Raw genomic sequence first — 22,190 nt, 5'->3', positions numbered from 1 at the left:
TAGCAATATGCTGATTGGAAAAAGATTGTGTTGGAAGCCCAATCGATGACGGGGTTATGCTTACGCAACCATGGTATTCCCAGTATGACAGAAGTGGGCTGCACGTATTAAATCAAAGACCATGGGTTCCTTATGATGGAACATGGTGACCACAATCGAACAGGATTTGAGGATGATCGGACCAGAAGTTAGGGGTGAACCATCTACTCCTTCCACAGGAATGGTGTCCTTTTCTTGCAGAGGTCTACCCTTCTCCTTGGCCCAAGTAATGTCCATAAAAGGACCTTCTGCGCCACAGTCCAACATGGCAAGAACCTGGGAGGGAGGTCTTTAAGGAACAGCTGGACATTGAATACCATCAACCTGTTGTCAGGAGAAGTGTCCATCCATTGGGTTTGATCGCATGGACTGACCAACTCAACCCCAAGCCTATCCCTGTTTAGGGTCGGGTTGGTTTGTTTCCCTGACGGCGAGGGGGTACTTCCGGACAGTTCCTCAAGAGGTGTCTAGAGGAGCCACAATACATCCACAGTCCCTGCTCCTTCAGTTTCTTACATTCTGCTGCGGTCAAAGGTCCCCTGGCGGTTCCTAACTGCATAGGTTAGTCTCTGGTTGGCTTCTCCATTGGTATGGGTAGATTTGTGGTAGGGGGTTGGTATTGTCTGGTTCGTCTCCTTTCCAGTTTGCGTTCAAATAGATTGAATTCGATTCGGAGGGACAGGGTCATCAACTCTTGAAATGTAACTGGCCTGGCCACGCTGGCCACTTCGTCCTTGATATCTTTGTGTAACCTTCTCCAGAATAAAGCCTGTTCGGCGGAATCCGGCCACCCTGCTTCTGTTGCTATCTTTAGAAATGCTGACACATAGGACTGTATATTCTGGGAACCCTGTCGTAGATCCAGCATGGCTTCATACGAGGAGTACTGGACCTCTGGTTGGTCAAACCGGGCCCTAAACTGCAGGGTGAATAGGGCATAATCATTTATAGATGGGTCAGCCTGGGTGATCAGTGGGGTTGCCCAGGCCAACGCGTTTCCTACCAGGTTTGATATGAGGGACCCCCACCTTGGCCCCATCTAGCTCATAGACTCTGGGGCAAAAAGTGAAGTATACTAGACAGGCATTAAGAAATTCTCTTAATTGTCTGGGATTCCCGTCATATTTCCCAAAAGGAAAGGTCAAAGGAGGGAGATCGCCCCTAGTGTCGTCATGCACTGCGATCTGCTGTCTCGGCCACGTTTTCCATTCAGAGAGACTGTATTTCGACCATCAGTCCTTGTAGAGCAGCTACCAACTCCTTGTACTGTACCAATGAAGCCATGTTCTGTTTCGGGCGTTGCAAGCTCTCAGAAACTGGTGATCCTTCCCTCTGTCTCACCTCAGCTTGGTCTTCTGATGAACGTCCTGAAGCTTCTGTCTTCTTTCTTCTGTTTGTCTTGGGCTCCCTTGTCTTCTTTTCCTTGAAGAGATAAGGGCGAGCTCCACCAGAGGCCATCTTGCCCGGGTGGCAAACACCCCAGGCAGAACGGGACTCTGATGAACTAACCCCTACCAGGAAAAAAGCCTTACGGCAGAAAAAACCCTAGGAAGTGGTGGAGGCGACGTGAAGTTCTGGAGAAAGGAGCTGAATGATAGTGTCCCAGAGAAACTCTGGAAAGTCCTTGTGGTGCAGAGGCTGTGCTGCTTGTGAATCTGCTGCAGCGTGGAACTGCAAGGTGTGATTGAAAGTCCCCTTGGAGCTTGGAAGAATAATGAGACTGGCTTAACTTGTGAAATCCCCACACTCTCAGGCTTGATAGTGCTAGTGTGATTGTAGAGGAGAGATTAGATGTAGAAACCAAATAGCTGCGGCAACACTCAGAGAAGAGGCTGGCTGTGACAGTGCGTGAAAGGATAGCCCCCCCAACAGAATGCAAGAGCACACACCAAGCCAGCAGACTGCCGACTCCAGAGGGAACCAGAGAGAGTGAGTGTACGGGAGAAGGGAGAACAGTGGGAAGCTCGGAAACCCAGAGGAAATGACTCATGCCGCCGAGCGGGACTTAGATGGAGGAGCGACTCTGACGCCAGGAAGGGGGAAAACAAGGGAAGGCTGAGGGAGGGCAATTCACAAGAACAATCTACGAGCGTAATCACCTCTAAAATATGGGTTGCAACGCTCCGATCTGCACACTGAAGGCTGGTAAATAGTGGCAGCGGCCCTCTTCGAAATGAACTAGAACGCTAACATCAAAAGGTGGATTACTTCACGGCACCGTCAAGGAAGCCGCCAGCGTTTCCACAGTTTCCATGGACGGAACATGACAAATGTATGCACATGTAAAAATAACATCATGAAGGCCCTACCATGGCATGTTTAATTTAGAGTGATTGGGGACCAAGGTTCTGCCACAGTTATCAGTGGGAGTCAGACAGTATGCAGATGACAAAACTACCTACAGACCGCAATGCACTGTTATATGGTTGAAAAGGTCTCTAGAGCATGAAGAAAAGCAGCAGTTAACTTAACTCACTTTCAAACGAAGTAAGAGATCAATTGGAGAATATTACAGCTGCCAAAATATACAATGGGTGAGAAGCAAGATGGTATAACTTCGGGATCTAATTGGTTCCTGGTGGAATGATTTCACGCTATGGTGGTAGATGTAAACAACCTTCTCAAACTTTCTAGGGGTGTTTCAAGAGCATAGTAATTATGGTACATTGACATGGGTTAATATCAGTAGAGTTACTGATATTACCCTTCCTTAAATTTTCCAAAAGTCAGTGGATTCTATCTCCTGGTCCCCTTATTTAATGCAGAAACAATGGTACAGGCAAAGGTCTTGGCACATAGATGTATTAGAGTAATAATGAGACTTGTGTACCAAGCTCCATGTGTCTCCATGTCAGCATTAACAAAGATGAGCCATGAGGGGACTTCAGAGCAGCAGAGAGGTGGCAAACTATTATGCTGAGTGGGACTTTGGTTACCGAAAAGTCCTGGTAGGGAGGTCACAAATCTCACACCCCTTCCAACCATCTCCCTGTCCATTTTGTTGTGGTGATGCATGGGCATCTGTGGGATGTCAAATGGTATCATACCTGGGGGCATGTGCCTATAGCACCCCCCAATCCAACCCCTTTGCATGAGTGTTACATGGTGTGTCTTGATTTGCGTCAGTATAGTTGGATGATATTATGGCGAGGGGGTCAAGTAACCTGTAGTTTATCCCAATTCCTACTCGTATGTCATGGCCTATCTGGAATAGTGGAGGAGACCTAGCATGGGTTCCAATCATTGTCTATCACAGGGGTACATGCAGTAGGGTAGAAATCTAATATCCCTCCCCATCACCATCCAGTGCAGGCTAGTGAGAGTCCTGGTCCTGGTGGCGGTTGCTGGGGGAGGTCACAGGACTATAGGCCCTGCTCTTATACCAGACGGGGTTTGTTTTATGGTGTGTGCAGTTGCGTAGTTCTTTTTAGGGATAAGGCTAGGTTGCCCATGGGACCTCACTTTCTTCTTAATTACAGATGATGGTATGTCCTAAAGGTGGGAGGGGTGGATGGGTATGAAGAGAAGGTTGGGATAAAAAGGGGGAGAAAGATGGTGAGAGAGAACATGTTGGGAAAGGGATTAATAAAGAGACATGTGGTTTCTGGCTACAGTATGAGGACGAGAGGTAGCGGATATTCACAGAACAAGGACTCAGGCATTACAAAAGTATAGTGGAGGACCGCCCAAGTCTCACATAACACTTCATAAAAGGTACAAAGATCGCATCACAAATATGTAATAGCATCTCTGTGACAAGATCACCAGTCTGTCACCAGTAGAGGAACACTGGGGAATTCTGGGGACTAGGATGAACCAATTGTTTCTTGATGCGGTCTTGAGGTTGTAAAAGGTGGAAAGCCTACAGCTCCCCTAGTGGATCCGGGAATTATGCATGTGTACAATCTTTGAAGTGTATTAAAAAGATTCAATGTCAGTCACAGGGAAGAGTATGCTTCATAAATGGGGAGAGTAAGGCTGCATCCTTCAGTCTACAGCACAACCTTATGCACACAAGGAGAAAACTAAGAAAGTCCACTGAAAAACCCCTGTTTGCTAACTAGAGAGTCAGCTGGTGTCTTCTCACTTTGTTTGGCACTGAGGAGGATTAGAAAAGCAGTGCACACTGGGGGTGGAAGCTCTGGCATGAACTGTGACCCAGAACCAAGCAGAACATATGCAGTAAACAAAAATAAAGTGTATGCAGCAAATGCTTGCATTTAGCACAGCATTGCTGTCACTGGAGAGGAAAAGTCACAGGAACAAACAGAAGCCAGAGCACCGGGTCTGAGGGGCTGCCATTATCACACTGCTTGATTCCAACATGGCAGACAGGCTCATGTTAGCTCAGGCCAGCCAGGCTAGGGCATGGTCTGACCCTTGTTAGCAAAAGAAACATCACATCTGTTGGAAACTGCAAAGACATGCCACACTAATGGAGAAAAGGTGGAACCACTGGAGAAGGAAGAATCACAAAGCAGAACCAACAAGGGGAAAACAGGCCCACAAATCAGGTCACTCATTGTTCCAGTCACTATCAGCACCGTTATATAAATAGCACAAGCCTTCTAGCTTAGTGGGTGTTAAGAAGGCGTTCCAGAGACAGAGAGATGTGTTAACAGTGAGTAGAGAGAGCAAATGCAAACGCTGTGTTTACCAAGCTAGGAAGGTCAAATCATAGCAGGGAGACTGAAGAAGTTGGCTGTGCCAGTCACGCCAGAGTTTAAGAGAAGCAGCTTAAAGGTACAGGCATACTTGGAGACAGCTAAGAACCTAAGCTCAAAGAATGGTAGGGGCCAACCTTTGAGTGAAGCATGCAGAGTCAAGATGTCGGGGCAGTTTCGAGACCACCAGCCCTAACCTTTAAAAACACTGGTAATAGAGAAGGGTAATATTCCTACCTTTAGCACTAAAGAAACCCCCAGGGCAAGAGTGGTCCAATACAGGTCTTGCCCTGTTAGCAGCAGCAAGGCTGATGTCATGTGCTAACGCCAAGGACCACAGAAATGATGGAGGCAAAGTCCAAGACCAAGGTGAGGGCAATGTTAAGGAAAAGACTTGGGATATGTAAATCCTCTGTGACTGAGTGACTTAAATGAAAAGGTCTTGGGCAGATGCCCAGGAGACTGAACCTTAGCATAGGGATTGGGCTCTGAATATTAGGTCCTGCAGCTTAGGCCCTTTTACAGACTTTGCTTTAGTTATCCTTCCTCCCATTGTTTGAGTTAGATTCTCCCTTTTTGTTTTTCAGAAGCATTTCATAAACCACCGTCCAAATCTCTTCCATTACAATAAAAATCAAGGTGTTGAAACCCATTCGTTGTGTGCACGTTCTGTGGCATCCTCCTGTGACAATGCCGTAAAATGGCTGAAGATTGGATTTGTAAGCTACCGGAGACACTTGCACATTACATTAGTCAGACGGTTTCAGCGCCCTGTAATAATTCCCGGCCCTAGATGTCTCTCTATCATCCAGTTAGTTTCCATTGAGGGTGGCAAGCCCAAAGTTAGCCCATGTCCAAATGATTCGAAACAGCAGGGCATCTCTGACACAACCTGCCCACAGTTAGTTGGGTCCTGAGGGCGGTTCTGGTGGGCTTGCTGGCCATGTGTTCATGGTGTTGGCTGTTCTCACAAATTCTGCAGGTCTTGACAAGGGGAAATGAAAAAGAAGGCAGGCTGTAGGAAACCAGTACCTAAGTTGGTTTGTTTAAGCATAAACAGTGAGGGGACAGAAACCTTAAGCAGTGCAAAGGTGAGTGGCATTGGCCCTTGGCTGCACCAAGTGCAACAATTTCACGTGGCCCAGCTGAGGCACCATACTCATGAGTGAGGCTAGAGAACCAGGTGAGAAGAACATTGGAGTCCCAGTTGGCACCAGTGGAAGGGTCATGGGATGTTGACCCACTTGTGGCACCACAAACATGGGTGAGGATAGAGTAACTGGCAGGGTTGGAGAAAACATGTGGTGACAGTATTGTGGGAAGCTTGGCTCCACGTTTGGAGACCAGTGTGTGCATTTACAGGCATAAACATTCAATTTTTACTGCTGTACCCAATCCTCACTGCAAGTACTACTGTGCAATGTGTGCCTATTCAGTGACCTGGTGCTTCAGTATGCAGAGGTGGCAGCAGCAGCAATATATATCAATATGCAACTTATGGTGTGACTTTTCAATGGCCTGCTACCTCAATACGGAGTAGAGGAGGCAATAGTAGAGGCAGAGGAGGCAGCAGTAGCAGTCAAAACACGCTAATTACCATAGCAAGCACACAAGCTGCCTGTAGTAACTCATTTACTTTCTGAATACCAACTATAGGTCTAATGACCAGTTGGATCAGAATTCCAGGCAGTGATGACGATCACAATGAAGATCTTGCATGCTTTTACATGAGTGAATAAATATCTTACACAGTTAGCTAGGCAAGTTGAAATCCCATGTGAATGCATGACAGCATGTGGGGTTAAAACATGTGGGTGAGAAGATCTGCATAGGTCCTGGTCAGTGATGGGAGAACATGAGGGATATGGTACAGCTAACCTTGGCATATGTTCCCAATAATTGACAGGCATTCCATGGCATGCGATGGCCCAACGGCATATGGTGTGAATACCTGCCCATATTATGATGCACTCTTAGCACATGGTGTGAGTGCCTAGGCATATCCGGGCAGTGCCTGACATATGGTCCTAAGACATAGGGATATGCTTGCAATACCCGAAATACATTGCGAGTACTAGGAATAAGACTGGAGTATAGGGTCATGGTGGGAAATCAGGGAAGTACCAAAGGTATATGGTAGAAGAAAGACATTTAGTGTGAATACCCGGCAATTTAATGACAGTCCTCTGCATGCAACAGGAATTAAAGGGCATACTGTTGTATTACCCAGCCAGGTAATGCCATTCTATTTTTTATGCTAGACATATAATGTCTGTACATGACAATATTGGTACTGTAAGAAGGCATGTTAAGGTTGGTTGCGCCATTATAGTTGCCATCCCTTGCTCAACTACCCATTCTGTATCTTGGAAAAACCAAATATGTAGCCGACACAGACCTCAAGCAGCTTGACTCAATGTAAGGAGTGGATGCAGAGGTACGAAATTTAGGCACAATTACTTTTAAGGAAGGTTGATGAATTGCCATTTGGCAAGGGTGTGAAAATAATACAATGATGCAGGTAATTCCATCTCTGAAAGGGTAATCTGCTGATCAGATTCCCCTTCCATAAACTACCTGCCAAAGGCATAGTGTGTATCTGTGTCCTGCTGCATCTGTATCCTGATTTGCAGCACCTGATCTACCAGTTGCACAGAGCAGGTTCAGAGCTCACAGTTGCCCATTTGACAGTTGCAATGACAGTCAAGTCTCTGCAGCGCAGGGGCAGCATTTAAGATGCACCCCTGTACCAAAAATATGATGATCATAAATAACCCATGATGGTGGCAGGATGACCTCTAAGAATAAAGCTTTGCCCGAGTTTAGGCGTCGTGTATGGCACTACTTGTCATCATTGCAGCCACATCCACATTTGATATCACACATGTGTCAACTGCTGTGAGCCAAGCTCAGCTGTGGAAGGTGATATGTATTTTGACCAGAAGGGTTGAGTTTGTCAAATGACAGTCAAGGAACCTGAATGGCCATGCCTCTTTGATCTAGAGCAGGTAACACCCTCTGCCAGGGACAGCTGAACAGCAGGCAGCTGCCCTGGGCCCAGGGCATCAAAGGGAGTAGACTCACACCAGGGTGCTGCATATATAAAGGCCTTTGATTCTATTGAGAAGGGGAATGGGCATGGTTAGCATAGCCAGAGAGAGATCTGTACAGATTTGGGAAACGTCTACCATCTTGTTTCTCTCTATTTTCTTTCCCCTTCACTTCCTGTAGCACAAAGCACATTGGGTGTGATGTCAGAGGGGCAAGGTCCACTTATTTTTCAAGAGCAGGGATTGGACCACTACAGCAATCATCAGCAGTATTTTACTTTTAAAGGAAGTGGTCTCACACCACTTCTTTGAATCCTCCTTTGGACTTCGACTCTTGAAGATTTTGTTTGGACTCTGCTGAAGAGCAGTCCTTTACATCCCAGGGACCATTCGGGGTGACCCTGTTGCTGGAGCAAGACCTGCCTCACTGCCAGCAACAGCGGCACCCAGGACCTCACTGTGTTGAAGGACCCCTGCAGTTGTGTGCCAGCCTCCCCCTTGTTTGGGAGCATGCTAAAGGGCCCATCTTGTCCCTGAGCCCTTGGATCGGAACTCACAGCACCCTGAGAGCAAGACAGTCTGGGTCCTAGTGATTTTCACAATTGTATTGCTTGGAGCAGTGTTTCCAGAACCGTTCAACACATTTGAACCACCAAGCACCTCTGTTGCTGCATTTTGCACTCTCCTGATCTTAGCACAAGCACCAAGAAGTCTTGTTTGGAGCTGCCAGACCACTGAGAAGTTACTATTGACTGCTGACCCCTTGGCCCTAGAGACTGGGTAGGTCATTTAAATCCCTTTTCGTAACCTCAAGAAATATCCTTTTTTAACATTGTGGTCTTTTAATTACCTTTTCTCCCCGTCTCATTACCCAGAGTGCAGCATCTTTTCGACCTTTACATATTATGTGTCCTTTCTAAAGGGATTTTACAGTGTTTTCTAATGAGTTATGATTGTACATAGTGTGTTAGATTAAAGAATCTAATTTTTTAGAACTGTGATGGGACATTCCTTTAATTTGGACCGTTATACTTTGTTGTTTGGGTTGCTACTGAACCATATTCACACCCCTCTTAATAGTATAGCCTTCCTTCGGCCCACGGTATCACAAAAAGCGAAGGAGGCATGCCTCTCCACTGTGCCGGTTTTACCTTTATGATTGGGTTGGCTCTTGGATTGCAGAAGTGTAAGGGCGGAGCGGGCGCTTTTCGCCTCTGGCACTCATCCTTGTACACCTGCAGGGCAGAAGTCAATTCGTCACAGGAAGAATGCCTAACAAGGAGCTGGAGGACTTCGGATGGAACATTTTATGGAAGCTCCAGATAGCTAACATGTGACGTCATGCCAGACTTTCCCAGTCTCCCAATAGGGTAGGCCACAACCAAGCTCCAGATAGCCAACATGTGACGCTGTGCCAGACTTTCCCAGTCTCCCAATAGGGTAGGCCACAACCAAGCTCCAGATAGACAGCATGTGATGCTGTGCCAGACTTTCCCAGTCCCCCAAAAGGGTAGGCCACAACCAAGCTCCAGATAGCCAGCATGTGACGCTGTGCCAGACTTTCCCAGTCCCCCAATAGGGTAGGCCACAACCAAGCTCCAAATAGCCAACATGTGACGCTGTGCCAGACTTTCCCAGTCTCCCAATAGGGTAGGCCACAACCAAGCTCCAAATAGCCAACATGTGACGCTGTGCCAGACTTTCCCAGTCTCCCAATAGGGTAGGTCACAACCACACTGCTGCATTCAGTCACTGAAAAATCATTTATGCAAGAGGAATCCACCCAAAATAGGCATGAGAAAAAGAAAGAAGGTGGTCTTGCGCCACAATATCAGTGCTATTAAACAAAACCTACTGACAAATTAAATTGAATGTTTCTCTCACACACGATGAGCAAATGAAGTGTCGCAAATTAAAGCTATTGTGGAGGCGCTGTCTTGGCAGAAAAGTGATCTTGACGGCATTATGTTATTGGCAACAATGAAGCAAATATTAAATGATTCGATGTTCACCAATGATGGCTTTAACTGAATGTTATTAAAGCTGTAGATACAACCCCTCCCCCTCGCCAACCACACCATTAGTTCTCAAATGCACCCTTTTCAAAAAGCAGTTTACTATAAAGTATAAAAACCACAGTGTGTTTCCATTACATTTTCCAAAACCGCAGCATTTGTGTTTAGGGCTTTGCCATAAAATAGACCCATAATGCAAAGGGAAAAAATGTCAATGCGTGTTCCTTTTTGTGTTACTTTATGTGGGATTTGTACAGTGCACCTCTGTCATTTGCACAACCTGGTGGTGACGCCACGCTTTCATGCATTTCTTCATGTTCACATTGATGTGTCTCACTCACCCGTTCCGTCTGTGTATTGAGTTTGTCGTAGTAAATGGTTCCTGCTTCCCAGTTCTTGATGCGTGGGAATTTCTGCACTGGGATGGGGCACTCATTGCTGGACCTGGAGAGGGAAAAAAAAACAAGAAAAGAGAACCGAGTGAGCAAGAGTACAGGAGCAAGTCACCATTGACGTCCCAAAAACACTCTGCAGAACCCTCCAGCTTCTGCCACACCAGCAATTAAGTCACACCAAGCCCTGGTACCCGGGTTAGTGCAAGGCATAATACTACCCCAGGCGAAGTGCTATTTTAGTGTCATCGCCCCTACTTCCTGGGGGTCCTGATTTTAAGCTTATAAATCCAGTCCTTTTAGAGCCGCTCTCTGCTTGCTGCACGTTAAACAGCCACTTAGAATTGCTTAGCTGTGCAAAGGGCCTTGCCTGATGACTCAGGCCACATGCTCAGATGTAACCAAGGTAAGTGTATGTGATGAATTGACAGAGGTGGCATGGGGTGTTTAAGGGCCTTTGGGGGGGGGGGCTTCTGGATGCATCCATCTCCTTTGATTCTTCTAGCCTACTCCTAATCTGCACATCATCCAACCAGCAATCCATGCATTCCCACACAACCACCAAACCTTATGTCCCCACATTGCCTCCATCTTTCAATAATACATTATGCTAACTAACCCCACAAATAATAATCAAATGTGTTTAGTTCTCTTCTTCTCTGAACTATACTGGCCCCAATGAGCCCCAGATTATGAAACACCCGCTATCTTGTTCTCATGAATTGCCTTTACTTCAGTTATACTAACTCGTGCATTTCCAAAACCTGGCTAATACTTAGAATGCACCTAGCACCATTACTACTCCCTTGAATTGAATAATCACCGTTTTAAATTACAATACCCAATAGCAGGTTCTCCACCAACCGGATTGGAAAGACACAAATTCTAAACTACACAGTTTATCATCCTAAATTCAGAGGTCAAAGTGGGCGGGAACTAAAGGGTACAACGTTTCCTTACTTTTCAGGGTAACCTGGCATCATTCCCCATCTTTATACAACCTACAATATCCTTCTACGACGGCAACTTCTTTTATAAACACCTTTTGTTTTAAGTTTCATGCCTAATGGGGACTCGAACCTGGGATTTGCGGCTATCAAGCCAGTATATCACTGCACTGTGCTATCTCTCAGGTGCTGAAAGGGGATTATTTATTTCAATAGACTGCTGGGGATATAACAGCCATTCCCAGGCAGCGAAAAAGCCCAGCTTGATCGTGATACGAGTATGAATGGCTTTAGGCTCAGGCATGTTTGCAGGCAGTGGGAGGGGTGTGTCTGTGGCTCGCCATGTTTAGTGCGAATGGTGGGTGGTGAAGGGGAGGCTGCATGAAGGTGCATGCTGAGTGGGACAATGACATACTAATGGTGGTCATTTACATTCATTTTCTTTCCTTGGGTTTTCTTCAGTTTTACTAGAACTGTTGTTAAAACACAATGTAGTGGAGGGAAGGCAGGAACTAGTATGGGGTTTGAATGGGGGGGGAGTGACAGTGAGTATGGGGCAGTGGGCAGAAAATTGGTTGGGGAAGAAGGAAAATAGTTCCACTACTTTCTTTTTACACTTCGACCACTGCCTATGTTTGAACTCAAGCTCTGCCAATTCTAATAACTCAAAACGGAGCAGAAAACACTGACCCACTCTTACACGCCATACTTGTTTTTTTTGCATAGGAACCCTATCACCAACTGTCAACCTGAGATCTCTATGACTTTTCATTTTGTCTTCATATGCATATTCATATCCTGCGCCCCGACGCAAACCATCGCTCATGTATCTGTATTTTCCTGTACAAAGCCTTGCTTACCCAACATTTTGTGCATCTACTTAAAACGCTATTCACTCTGCACCACTCCATTCACTCGAAATGGGTGAAACAGCAGCCACATATGGATATGGGCCATCTGGTGGACCAACGCTCTTGCTGAAATGGCTTCATCCACATACACCTCATTAGCCAGGACACACTGAATACAATCTTCGCAAACTTTGTTGTACCTCTCAACCCATCTATTTGCCTGAAGATGGTAGGACTCACAATATGTTTTCATTCTCACAATCTGTAATGAGCGCTATCATACATTCTGACACAACTGTCCCTCACAATGGTGTCAGGAAAGCCTTTCCTCTGGTTACGTCAACTGCTGATTGGATAGTTGGATAACCTGTCTTAGCCACTTCCATCCATTTTGAGTAATAGTTTATCAGTATGGCGATGTACAGTTTGACACTGGGAAAAAGCCTGAAGTGAAGGGTCCCATGGAGGTAACTGCCAACCTTCTCTACGGCCCATCTGCTGTCTTCGCCATTTGTAATGCTGGCACACATATGTTATTCCTTATCCGCACTTTTGCACATAAGGCATCGATACACTTAGTCCTCAACCTCCCGAAACATTCCAGGTCATCAAAACTGTTGCTAAATGACCTTCATGGACCCGTCTGAATACACACCATTGAAGAATACCAACCCCACACCCCTTAACACTATGTTCATTCTTCATAGACATCTCCACTGTAATTGTAAACTCGGGCTGTATATCTCATGTTAGGCTTTTGTCATTGGGCCATCCGGCTTGTAACCATGTCTTTATCAGAGTAATTTCTGATCTTATTAAATAATGCATCCTTTCTCACTAATGCACAACTTGCTAGCCTCCACGGTGCCTTTTACTCTCACTCAGCAAATGTCTTCATTTACAGAGTCTTCTCTGCCCACTAACCGCAACCTGGATGGACAGTCTTCCCATTAAAAGCACCCACGAGGCATATGCCCTACATTTTAGTTAGAAATGTTGTAACTTGTTTGACGCCCTATGCACCAGCAAGTGCCTCTTCTCACTGAGGGCCTGTTTTTGTGAATCCTGTTGCAATGTCCTGGATGCAAATGCAATACTTCATTCCCTGCCTTCCAAGAACTAAGCCAATAGAGTTCCACTGCAATACGCAGTGGCATATGTTGTCACAGTGCATACGTTGGCTCCATGTTGAAAGTATGTAATGGAGGTGCGGTTTGCAACACTTGTTTTAATGCATTCAAGCTCTGCTCCTTGCTCCACATAAAACAAATCATTGGAAGGGTTCTATTGGTTCCATGAAATCTTTACAAAGCGATGTTTAGCATTTGCACACATCCAAGTGTGAAGCAAACCAGTCTTTATCTGTGACCTGGGTGTCTCTGCTTCACTGCATCTATCAGACTTTTGTGGCTGCCCTCCTTGCGCTAATACGGAAAGTCCTATGTTGTCCACCTGCTGGAGGCTACATCTGCCCCTACCTTCTCTCTAATTCTGTCAAGGTCACTGTTCAGTGCCCTGATAAGTGCCTTTTGGCTATCCCAAATATCAATACATCATCTTGGAATGCCAGAGTGTCCCTGGAACTTGCTTTTTGGCATGATGAAGGCAGTCTGGAAGAATGAGTATGGGTGAATTTCTTCTCAGTAAGGTCAACCCGAGTCCAGATACTGAAACAAATAAAGCTTTAATTTATACTGACACCAATGTGTGCTCTTTTGGTAGAGCAAAGTTTTAAACCTGTATATTCTTGTTGAGAGAGAGTAGATCTGCGCGTATGCGTAACACACCCAAAATTCGTACACCCCAACGACAATTGGAGAAAGCGGCAGACAAGATGAAATACCTTAATTAACCCCTTCATCTTTTCATCTATTTTAACACTTGTGATAATTTCTTCCTGAGTCAGTGGTACATTCCCAACTTTGTATGGGCATAGCTCAATCTGTCAGTTTAATACTGTAACAAGATCCTTTTATGCAACCCAACTCTGTCGCGAATATGTCCTTTTGCGTCTGCTGTACTGTATGCTTATTACTTGATCTACTAAGCATGAATCTTTGGAAGCTGATGGCATTTTACTTTATTAGTACCTGGCAGAGGCGTGGCCTAGTCCTCCCAGCAAATGAGGATACCCGGCATGGGGGCATTACCATATGGTAATCGCACCGCTCCAAGCCTCCTCAGTGCTGCAGGCTGCCATCTTCCCTGCCTCTCCCTCCTCCACACCCCGTTTACACATATTTCCCCCTCCAACCTGCAGCCCACTTAACTTGTGATGCCTGGTCTCTCGTGGGCCAAGGATCAGCAATGTTCCTGGTGTGCTCGCGCAGCTGTGCGAATGGCCTCCTTGGGAAGGGAGAAGGCCCTACGTAGTGCCTTCTCCCTCTTCCATGGCGGCCATCCTGTTTGTTTAATGTTTTTCACTTTTGAATGTCCGCCATGTAGTCCCCATTGCATGGCCGCCATCTTTTGTTTTGCTCTTCTTTTTCATTTGCGAAACGCTGATGGCATTTCACAACTTCCGAAATGATTCTATTAGTACCCTGTTCAAGGGGCCAGGGTACTAATAGCAGTAAGCCCCTAGCTGGGGGGCCATTACCACTTCAGATAATGCCGCAGGGCCTGTGTTAAAACCCTTGCTTTTCTCAGGTCTGTAACTATGGACCCGGGGCATTACCTGAAGCAATAATTCCCCTCCCCCCGACCCCTCAGCTCAGGGCTTATTGCTTAAGTTCAGTGGAAGTATATTGTGGTGCTGCCCGATGACAGGGCGCGCAAGCGGCAGCGTGCAACTAAATAAACGGGGTGTTTCCCGGCCGCATCAGAGCAACCGGGAAGCCCGAACCGAGAGGACGTGTGAGAGTGAGTCCTTCAGGGTCTGGGGCTCACGGGAGGCGCCAGGGGTCGCAAGCAACCCCCAACAGTGGCGACGAGTGGGGGAAACGATGCCTGGGCCCGGCGGTGAATTATCCAGCAATTTTTCTTGATGCAGCGAGGTCATCCTGAGACTTCGCTCCGGCCCGCAGGACGTGCGTTACCCACGCGGCTGGCGGCCATTTTGCAGATCAGGCCGTGAAACTTCTCTGAGCTCCGGTTTGAGCAGGGAGGTGAATCCAGGCCTAATTTTTGGGAATCCTGTCAGCAGGCAGTTATACCTGCACGTGAATATGCCCAGTTTGTGATTTTCATTTTCCTGGGTCTCCTACGTCGAGTGCAAGCAAGGAGGAGAGCTACAATGGCTGGGCCTGCATAGCCCACATTTCTTTCTTGTCCTAATTTTTGGAGCAGTTGGAAGCTGAGGCTTCTTCTCATCCTCTTCATCATCAGACTGGTGGCCCCACTTATCTTCATCCTCTTCATCATCACAGAGGTGTGTTGCAGTAGCTGTTTCTTCAATGGTACAGGCTGGACTTGGTGTTTGAGTTGCGGCCCCTTTCTTCCACGCTGGGGGTGCCTGTGCGCTCAAACTGATGAGTGATACTGAGGACCAGGAAGGAGCGGCGGTGCAGCAGCCTCCACGTGCACCAGTGGCACTTCAAGGTTTGCTGCCTCCAGTGCAGCTGTGCAGCTGCACAGCAGCCTCCACAGCAGCCTCCAGTTGGTCAGGCAGGTGTTCCGGGTCCTCCCAGCCCGCGGCAGTACCTGTTGTTCAGCAAATTCCCCCCGCCATGGCTCAGGTAAGTGCACAGGCGGCTCTGCAGCACATCCCGGAGTTTGATGTATCGGGTCTGCCTTCCAGTTTGGGGCCCAGATGGAGGAGGTGGGTGGACCGCCTGGACATGTACTTTCGGGCTGCCCAGGTGGTTGATGATGACACCAGGCTGCAACCATACTATACTTGGCAGGTCCCTCTGTCCAAGAGACCTTTGAATCACTTCCGCCGCGGGATGGATCCTATGATCAGGCGAAGGCTGCTCTGCAGGCTTACTTTCTGCCTCTCGCCAACGCGGATTATGAGCGTTTTGTGATGCTCTCTGCCAAACAGAAAGACGATGAGACTCTGGACACTTTCTATGGGCGCCTGAGGCGTCTCTCGCTGGCCTGTGCTTGGGGTGATGCAGAGGACATGATCAGGACTATGCTTATCCAGGCGTGTTCATTAGGCAAGCTCAGGCGCCAGGTATTAAGGGAGCCCGGAATCACGCTTCAGCGCATCCTTGAACTGGGGAGGTGCCATGAGGTGTCGGAGGCGAGAGCAGCTAGAATGGAGGCTAGGTCGCGCCCCATCAAGACTGAAGAGGTATGTGCGATGTGGCAAGGTGGCAGGGGCACCAAAAGACCTGGCGGCGGTCTCCGGGATAGAGCCGGGAGGGCAGGAGTAATCTGCCAAAAATGTGGGTATGACCTGCCCCACCCAGCAGAATGCCCTGCGGCTGGAAAGACCTGTGGACGGTGTGGGTTACCGGATCATTTCTCGAGTGTGTGCAAGGCGGCAATGCCGGTGTTGGTGCCGAGGGGCCTGGGACGGTCCGGTTCCACTCGCCAGGGTCGACCATCCAACGTCGCTCAGGTGGACCAGACTGAGGAGGATTCCCAGGTGGAGGAAGCGGAAGAAGATGAGGAAGCTAACATTTTCTTTGTCTCGAGTGTGGGGATCCTGAAAAGTAAGAACAGGAGACAGCCAAGGTGCGTGGTCGAGTTGAATCGATCTCCAGTCCCGGTCCTCGTGGATACGGGGGCGTCGGTGAATGGAATGGCCTGTGGACACTATGATGCTATGGACCAGCCCCCCAAGCTGGCTGCACCCAAGGCCCGCATCTTTGCCCTTGGTGGTGTGGACCCTATCCCTCTGGACGGTGTGTTCGTGGCAAAGGTAGAACACGAGGACTCGCAAATCACAGCACGATTCTATGTGACACCGGTGAGCACCAATACTTTGTTAAGTTGTGCTGCAGCAGAGGCCCTCGGCATTGTCAGCTTTGCATACTCTGTCTATTTAGAGGACATGAATGACTTGCTTGAGAAGTATGCCGCACTGTTCAAGGGGATTGGGCAGATGGCCGGTGACCTAGTGAGGTTGCACATTGATGAATCGGTGCAGCCCATTGCCCTGAAACATCGAAGGGTACCGTTTCACCTCCGTGAACATGTTGACAAGGAGCTGGACAATTTGGTCAATCTTGATATAATAGAAAAGGTTGAGGGCCCTACCACCTGGGTGTCCCCGATCGTGGTGGCGCGGAAGCCTAAACAACCTGGAACAATCTATGAGTGGCAAAATCTAATGTAGCACATAACAGGATATTACTCAGACCCAGAAGAAAATAGCCTTGAAGACGACGCATATGTTGAAACACGTGTCGGCTGATCAAGAGAGCTGATAAATTTCATCAATATATGGATTTATGATTTGATCTATTAAGAATTGAAAATATACTGAATAGTACAGATTAAAACTCAGGAGATAACGTGATTGCAGGTCAACATCTTTTCAAAAGGATTGGTAAAGGATTCAATAATCCCGCTGGTTTGTCACTGGTAGACTTGGCTTTCGCAAAGACCTCACAGATTTTCACAAATTCCATTTGTGCACTCTCATAGTCTTCCACCAGAAATGGCTCTGCACTAATCCCAGCGTTTTTTCGAAAACCCAGATGCCCCACCAAACTACTCTCATGGCATTCCTGAAGAACTCTTTCACTCGGGAGAAATAATCTGACTCCATTATAAGGTAAACCATCAGAAACAGATCGAGCAGGATCCTGGTGCTCCCAATCCTTCTGTTTCAAGGACATACTCTGTTCAATTTCTTCCTTCAGATCATCATCCTTTAAAGTATTGGCCGAAAAAAAGTGTTCTTCTGAGATTATTGGTTTAGAACTGATCTCAATTTCCTGCTCACTCCCAGGAAATTGTCTAGCTAGGACATCAGCCTTTCTATTCAATGTGCCAGGTCTGAATGTCACCACAATATCATAGTCAGAAAAATCATAGACCAACGTAATTGTCTTGGAGGTAAAGTTTTAGCTGATTTTAAAAACAATAAATTCCTGTTGTCGCCAAGAAACTGTTACAGTGTGCCTGGCCCCGATCAAATAATGTTGCCACTGCAAAAAAGGCTGCCTTGATAGCCAATGGTTCTCGATCCATTATGGTCTAATTACACTCTGCGCTTGAACATTTCTTAGAAAAATAAGCCACCGGCTGTAACTGCCCTGTTTCTTCATGTCGCTGCAACAGAACAACTCCCATGGCCAGATTCGAAACATCCGCTTCAACAAAAAAGGCTTTAGATGGATATGTATGTAGTAAAATGGGACCCAAAGGGAATCTTTTCTTAAGGGCTCTAAAAGCTTCTTCAGCATAACAAAATGTTGCTCCTTTCTTCAGCAGTTTAGTGATAGGAGGTATGATTAGAGAGAACCCCTTGATGAACCTCCTATATAAATTAGCGATTGCCAAAAAACGTTGAACCTCCTTCACTCGAGTAGAAGTCGGCCACTCCTTCACATCTTGCACCTTCTTTTCGTCCATTTCCAGACCCAGAGGAGAGATTACAAACCCAAGAAATTCCACAGTTTCTGTATGAAACACGGTCTTTCCAAAACCAAACCAACATGTTCTTGATGCTGTTCTAAATTTGGAGAGAAAGTCAGAATGTCATCTATATAGACAACTACAAATATATATAGAAATTCCCTCAAAATATCATTAATAAAAAAATTGGAATGTAGCTGGGGCATTACTTAATCCAAAGGGCATCACTTGGTACTCAAACAACCTAAATCGAGTTTTAAACGAAGGCGTCCATTCATCACCCTGCCTTACTCTGACCAGATGGTAAGCCACTCTTAAATCCAATTAGCGAAAATGGTTGCCCCCTGAATATGATCCAACATTTCAGAAATCAAAGGCATGGGATAACAATTATTAATGGTGAACTTATGAATGGACCAGTAGTCTATACAAGTCTCAACTTCCCATCTTTTTTTGGAACAAAAAACATAGGCAAATCTGCTGGGGACTGCGAATGTCTGATAAAAAACGTAGCCAAGTTATTTTCAAGATATTCCTTCCAATACTCATTCTCCTTTTCAGTTAATGCATATACTCTACTACTAGGCAAAATTGCCTCATCTGCAAGATCTATCACAATCGCACGACCTATGTGGTGGTAGCTCTCCAGCTTCTCTCTCATCAAAGACATCTTTAAGCTCCCTGTAACATTAGGGTAAACCTCCAACAATTACACCAATAGAATGATAAGAACTCCCACTTTCAGCCAAGTTCAAGGTCCTCACCTATCTTCATTAATCTCACTCTCGGAGTTCACAAAATTAAAACAATGTTCTGACTTGAAGCGTACAACCTTTCTTCCTCTGTCAATTATGGGATTGTGTGAAGTCAGTCAAGGCATACCTAAGATAATACGTAATTTAGGAGCGTCAATTGATTCAAATATAATTTCCTCCCCATGGTCACCTCTCAAAAACAAAACTAGTGGAACAGTATCACGAGTAATAGGCCCTGAAGTCAGACAAGAACCATCCAGTGTTCTGACTTGTCCCATCACTTACTTTTTAACTAAAGAAATTTCCAAAGACTCTGCCAATCCCCTGTCCATAAAATGTCCCGTGGCTCCTGAATCTATCATTGCTGGACCCGACCCCTTCAGCTTAACCTCATAATACAAGGATACATTGATTGTGATGTGTGGCACAGCTGTCTGAAGAGTGTTTGGAACCAATTGCGTTATGTGGCCCGAGGACAGATTTCTTGTGAGTATACGGGCAACTACACAAAAAGTGTCCACTCCTTCCGCTGTACAAACATAGGTTATTTGCCATTCACCTGTCCTTTTCCTCTTTAGTCAAGGGACCCGCCCCTTCCCACCTTGCTCTGCAACCTTCCCTCTCTCCTCTTAACTCGGCGGATCCCCCTAAGGTCTATCTACTCGCTGAGGTAACTTAGCTTCCCCCATCCTCTCCTTCTCTTATTCTTTCTTTCCCCTGGCTGAAAGTCCACCTGCATAACTAAATCAATGAGAGCATCACAAGACATAGGTCAGTCTACAATGAGTGCCAGAGCATCTTTGAGATCATTGCACAACCCTGGATAAAATAAAGAGGTTCTTTTCTCCTCTGGCCACTGGCTCTCCAAAACCAAAGACTTGAATTGAGTGATGTAGCTCGTCAGATCCCTACTCCCCTGTCTCAGTTCCAAAAATTCCCTGTCAACTTCCAGAGAGATTTGCCTCTTACCGAACATCTTCCTGAATTCCTGCTGAAACACAGCAGAATTCCTCCAGGCCAGGCTCTCCTGACCAACTAACAAGACATACCATGCAGCGGCCTCCCCTGTAAGATAAGATAACAAAAGCTACCATGGCTGCTTCAGTGGGAAAACCTTCTGGCCTACAAAGTAAGTGCAACTCGCATTGAGTCCTAAAAGTTTAAAACCTCTTTGTCTCCCCAACATAATGTTCGGGAGGTGCAATCAGAACTGGTACAGATGAGAACCCAAATCCCCCTACTGTTGCCCTGCCAGAGGCGGAATCTTCCCTTACCATAACCACGAGCTGCTCACCCTGATCACCAGCCTCAGAAATGTTCTGCCTAAGGAAGACTGCATCTGCAACATTCTTCTCTACCCGCCTACTTAACTTGACATTTTCCAGATGGATCACCCTAACATAATTTCCTTAATCAGATCCACTATTTCAGCCATAGTTTTCAAAAAAGGTTCAGCAGCTCAGGCGGATTTCACAATTGCTTTTCATTCTGTGCAGTCCTGATGTTCTGCTTCGTGGAAGCTGCTGAACTCCACAGACCCTCCAAAATGTGTGGTCAACTACTGAAACGAGAACAGTAGAAGTCCCTACACTCCATAGGGGAAGTGGATAAAATTACAAATGGAACAGACTTCTATCTTCACTTAGTTGGAAAATATGTAGAAGTAAACGAGAGATAAGGTTAATTATATTCTATTGAACGAAACCTTTCGCCTTAACACTTTGGTTAAACTGTATGTACCTGTTCTACCTCCTTGAAGAGCTGGGAGGTGAAATATCAAACCCAACCATATTCTCTACAAATGTTTCTTCAAATGAGAATGATTCTCTTTCTTTTGAAACCCTTATGACTTCTCTATGTCTTTAAATTTCTTTCTCTCAAATAAGTCTTTGCTCCTCTGTATAGAAAAGGAAATAACTCTTGCTTTACCATCAACTTGCAACATGCCAAAAGGTTTCTTTTCTCAGAAAGAGTGTTGCCTTTGAAAGTTCCTTCCTAAATTTCTTCCTGAAAGGAATGGGTTGATTGCATTTTCATCTCACCTGAAAAACGGAACTACAAACTAAGTCTGAACTGAAATTAACTGCAACTCTACTGAAACTCACAACTTATGCCTTTTTTAAGTTACATAAAAGTTTCCTCCTTGCGCTTGTCTTCAGATTAAGGGGAGGTCTGTTCGGGATTTCGCGTGACCTAAACACTACTTTCGGTCAAACGCTCATGCACAAGCTTATCTTTGTCTTAATGGTGACGCTGATCATCGAGTATCACTGAAAAGATTCCTATTATCACAAATCTTTCAACTCAGTAAATGCACACAGGCTTGAACACTACATATGGCCTGAGCGCATGCATCGGTAGAATTTTATAAACAAACATCTTTCACTTGCACGTAAGCGCACTAGTGAAATCAAATGCAAGTCAAGAGTCTCTGTGTCAGTGAAGACGCTTTTCTTTTTACACATGCGCACTGCTCATCGCATCGAAAGAAAGCAATTAACTGAAGCACGAGTGAGCTCCTAACCATAATACCCAGCATGAGGATGGCTGGAGCGGGAGCAGTGGCTTGAAGGAGAAAGCAGAAAGTAAAGCACTAAGTGGAAAGAAAGGGAAAGCAAGGAAAAGCAGAGTGCGTAAGGTGCGCAAAGTGAAAGACTGTAAAGTGAAGGTGCAAGCAACCTGAAGCAGAAAGGGGGGTGCAGCGACTCGAAAGATTGAAAAGCAGAGTGACAGAAAGCAAAGGGAGGTTGCAAGCGACCCGAAACAGAAGAGAGTGTGCGAGCGACCCAAAACAGCAAAGTAGGGTGTGAGCGACCCGACAGAGGGGAAAAGTTAAAGATAAATTGAAAGAAAGTAAAGAAAGGATGAGAGCGACCCGAAAGCTGGAAAAGAGGGTAGGGAATACACACAGGTTGAAAAGAAAAAGTGCAAGAGGCACAATACAAGGAAAGGAAGGTGCAAGGGTGCACAGGCAAAGGACAGAGAGTCCCAGGGGCATGA

General features: G+C 46.2%; 1 protein-coding gene across 3 annotated transcripts in view; it reads right to left on the bottom strand.

Moving 5' to 3' along the window:
• The window catches only part of NOS3 (nitric oxide synthase 3), a 937,759-nt gene that overhangs the window by 702,526 nt on the left and 213,043 nt on the right, over positions 1 to 22,190 (bottom strand). For all 3 annotated transcript variants that reach the window (XM_069645958.1, XM_069645960.1, XM_069645959.1), the window contains exon 2: positions 10,110 to 10,212. In XM_069645958.1, coding sequence (XP_069502059.1) covers positions 10,110 to 10,212 — 103 coding nt within the window. The remainder of the gene's footprint in view (positions 1 to 10,109; positions 10,213 to 22,190) is intronic.

The sequence above is a fragment of the Ambystoma mexicanum genome, chromosome 2p (assembly GCF_040938575.1).
Source record: "Ambystoma mexicanum isolate Mex_15411 chromosome 2p, UKY_AmexF1_1, whole genome shotgun sequence".
Classification (NCBI taxonomy): Eukaryota; Metazoa; Chordata; class Amphibia; order Caudata; family Ambystomatidae; genus Ambystoma; species Ambystoma mexicanum.
Note: the sequence above shows the minus strand (reverse complement) of the source record. Positions and strands in the feature narration are given on the sequence as shown.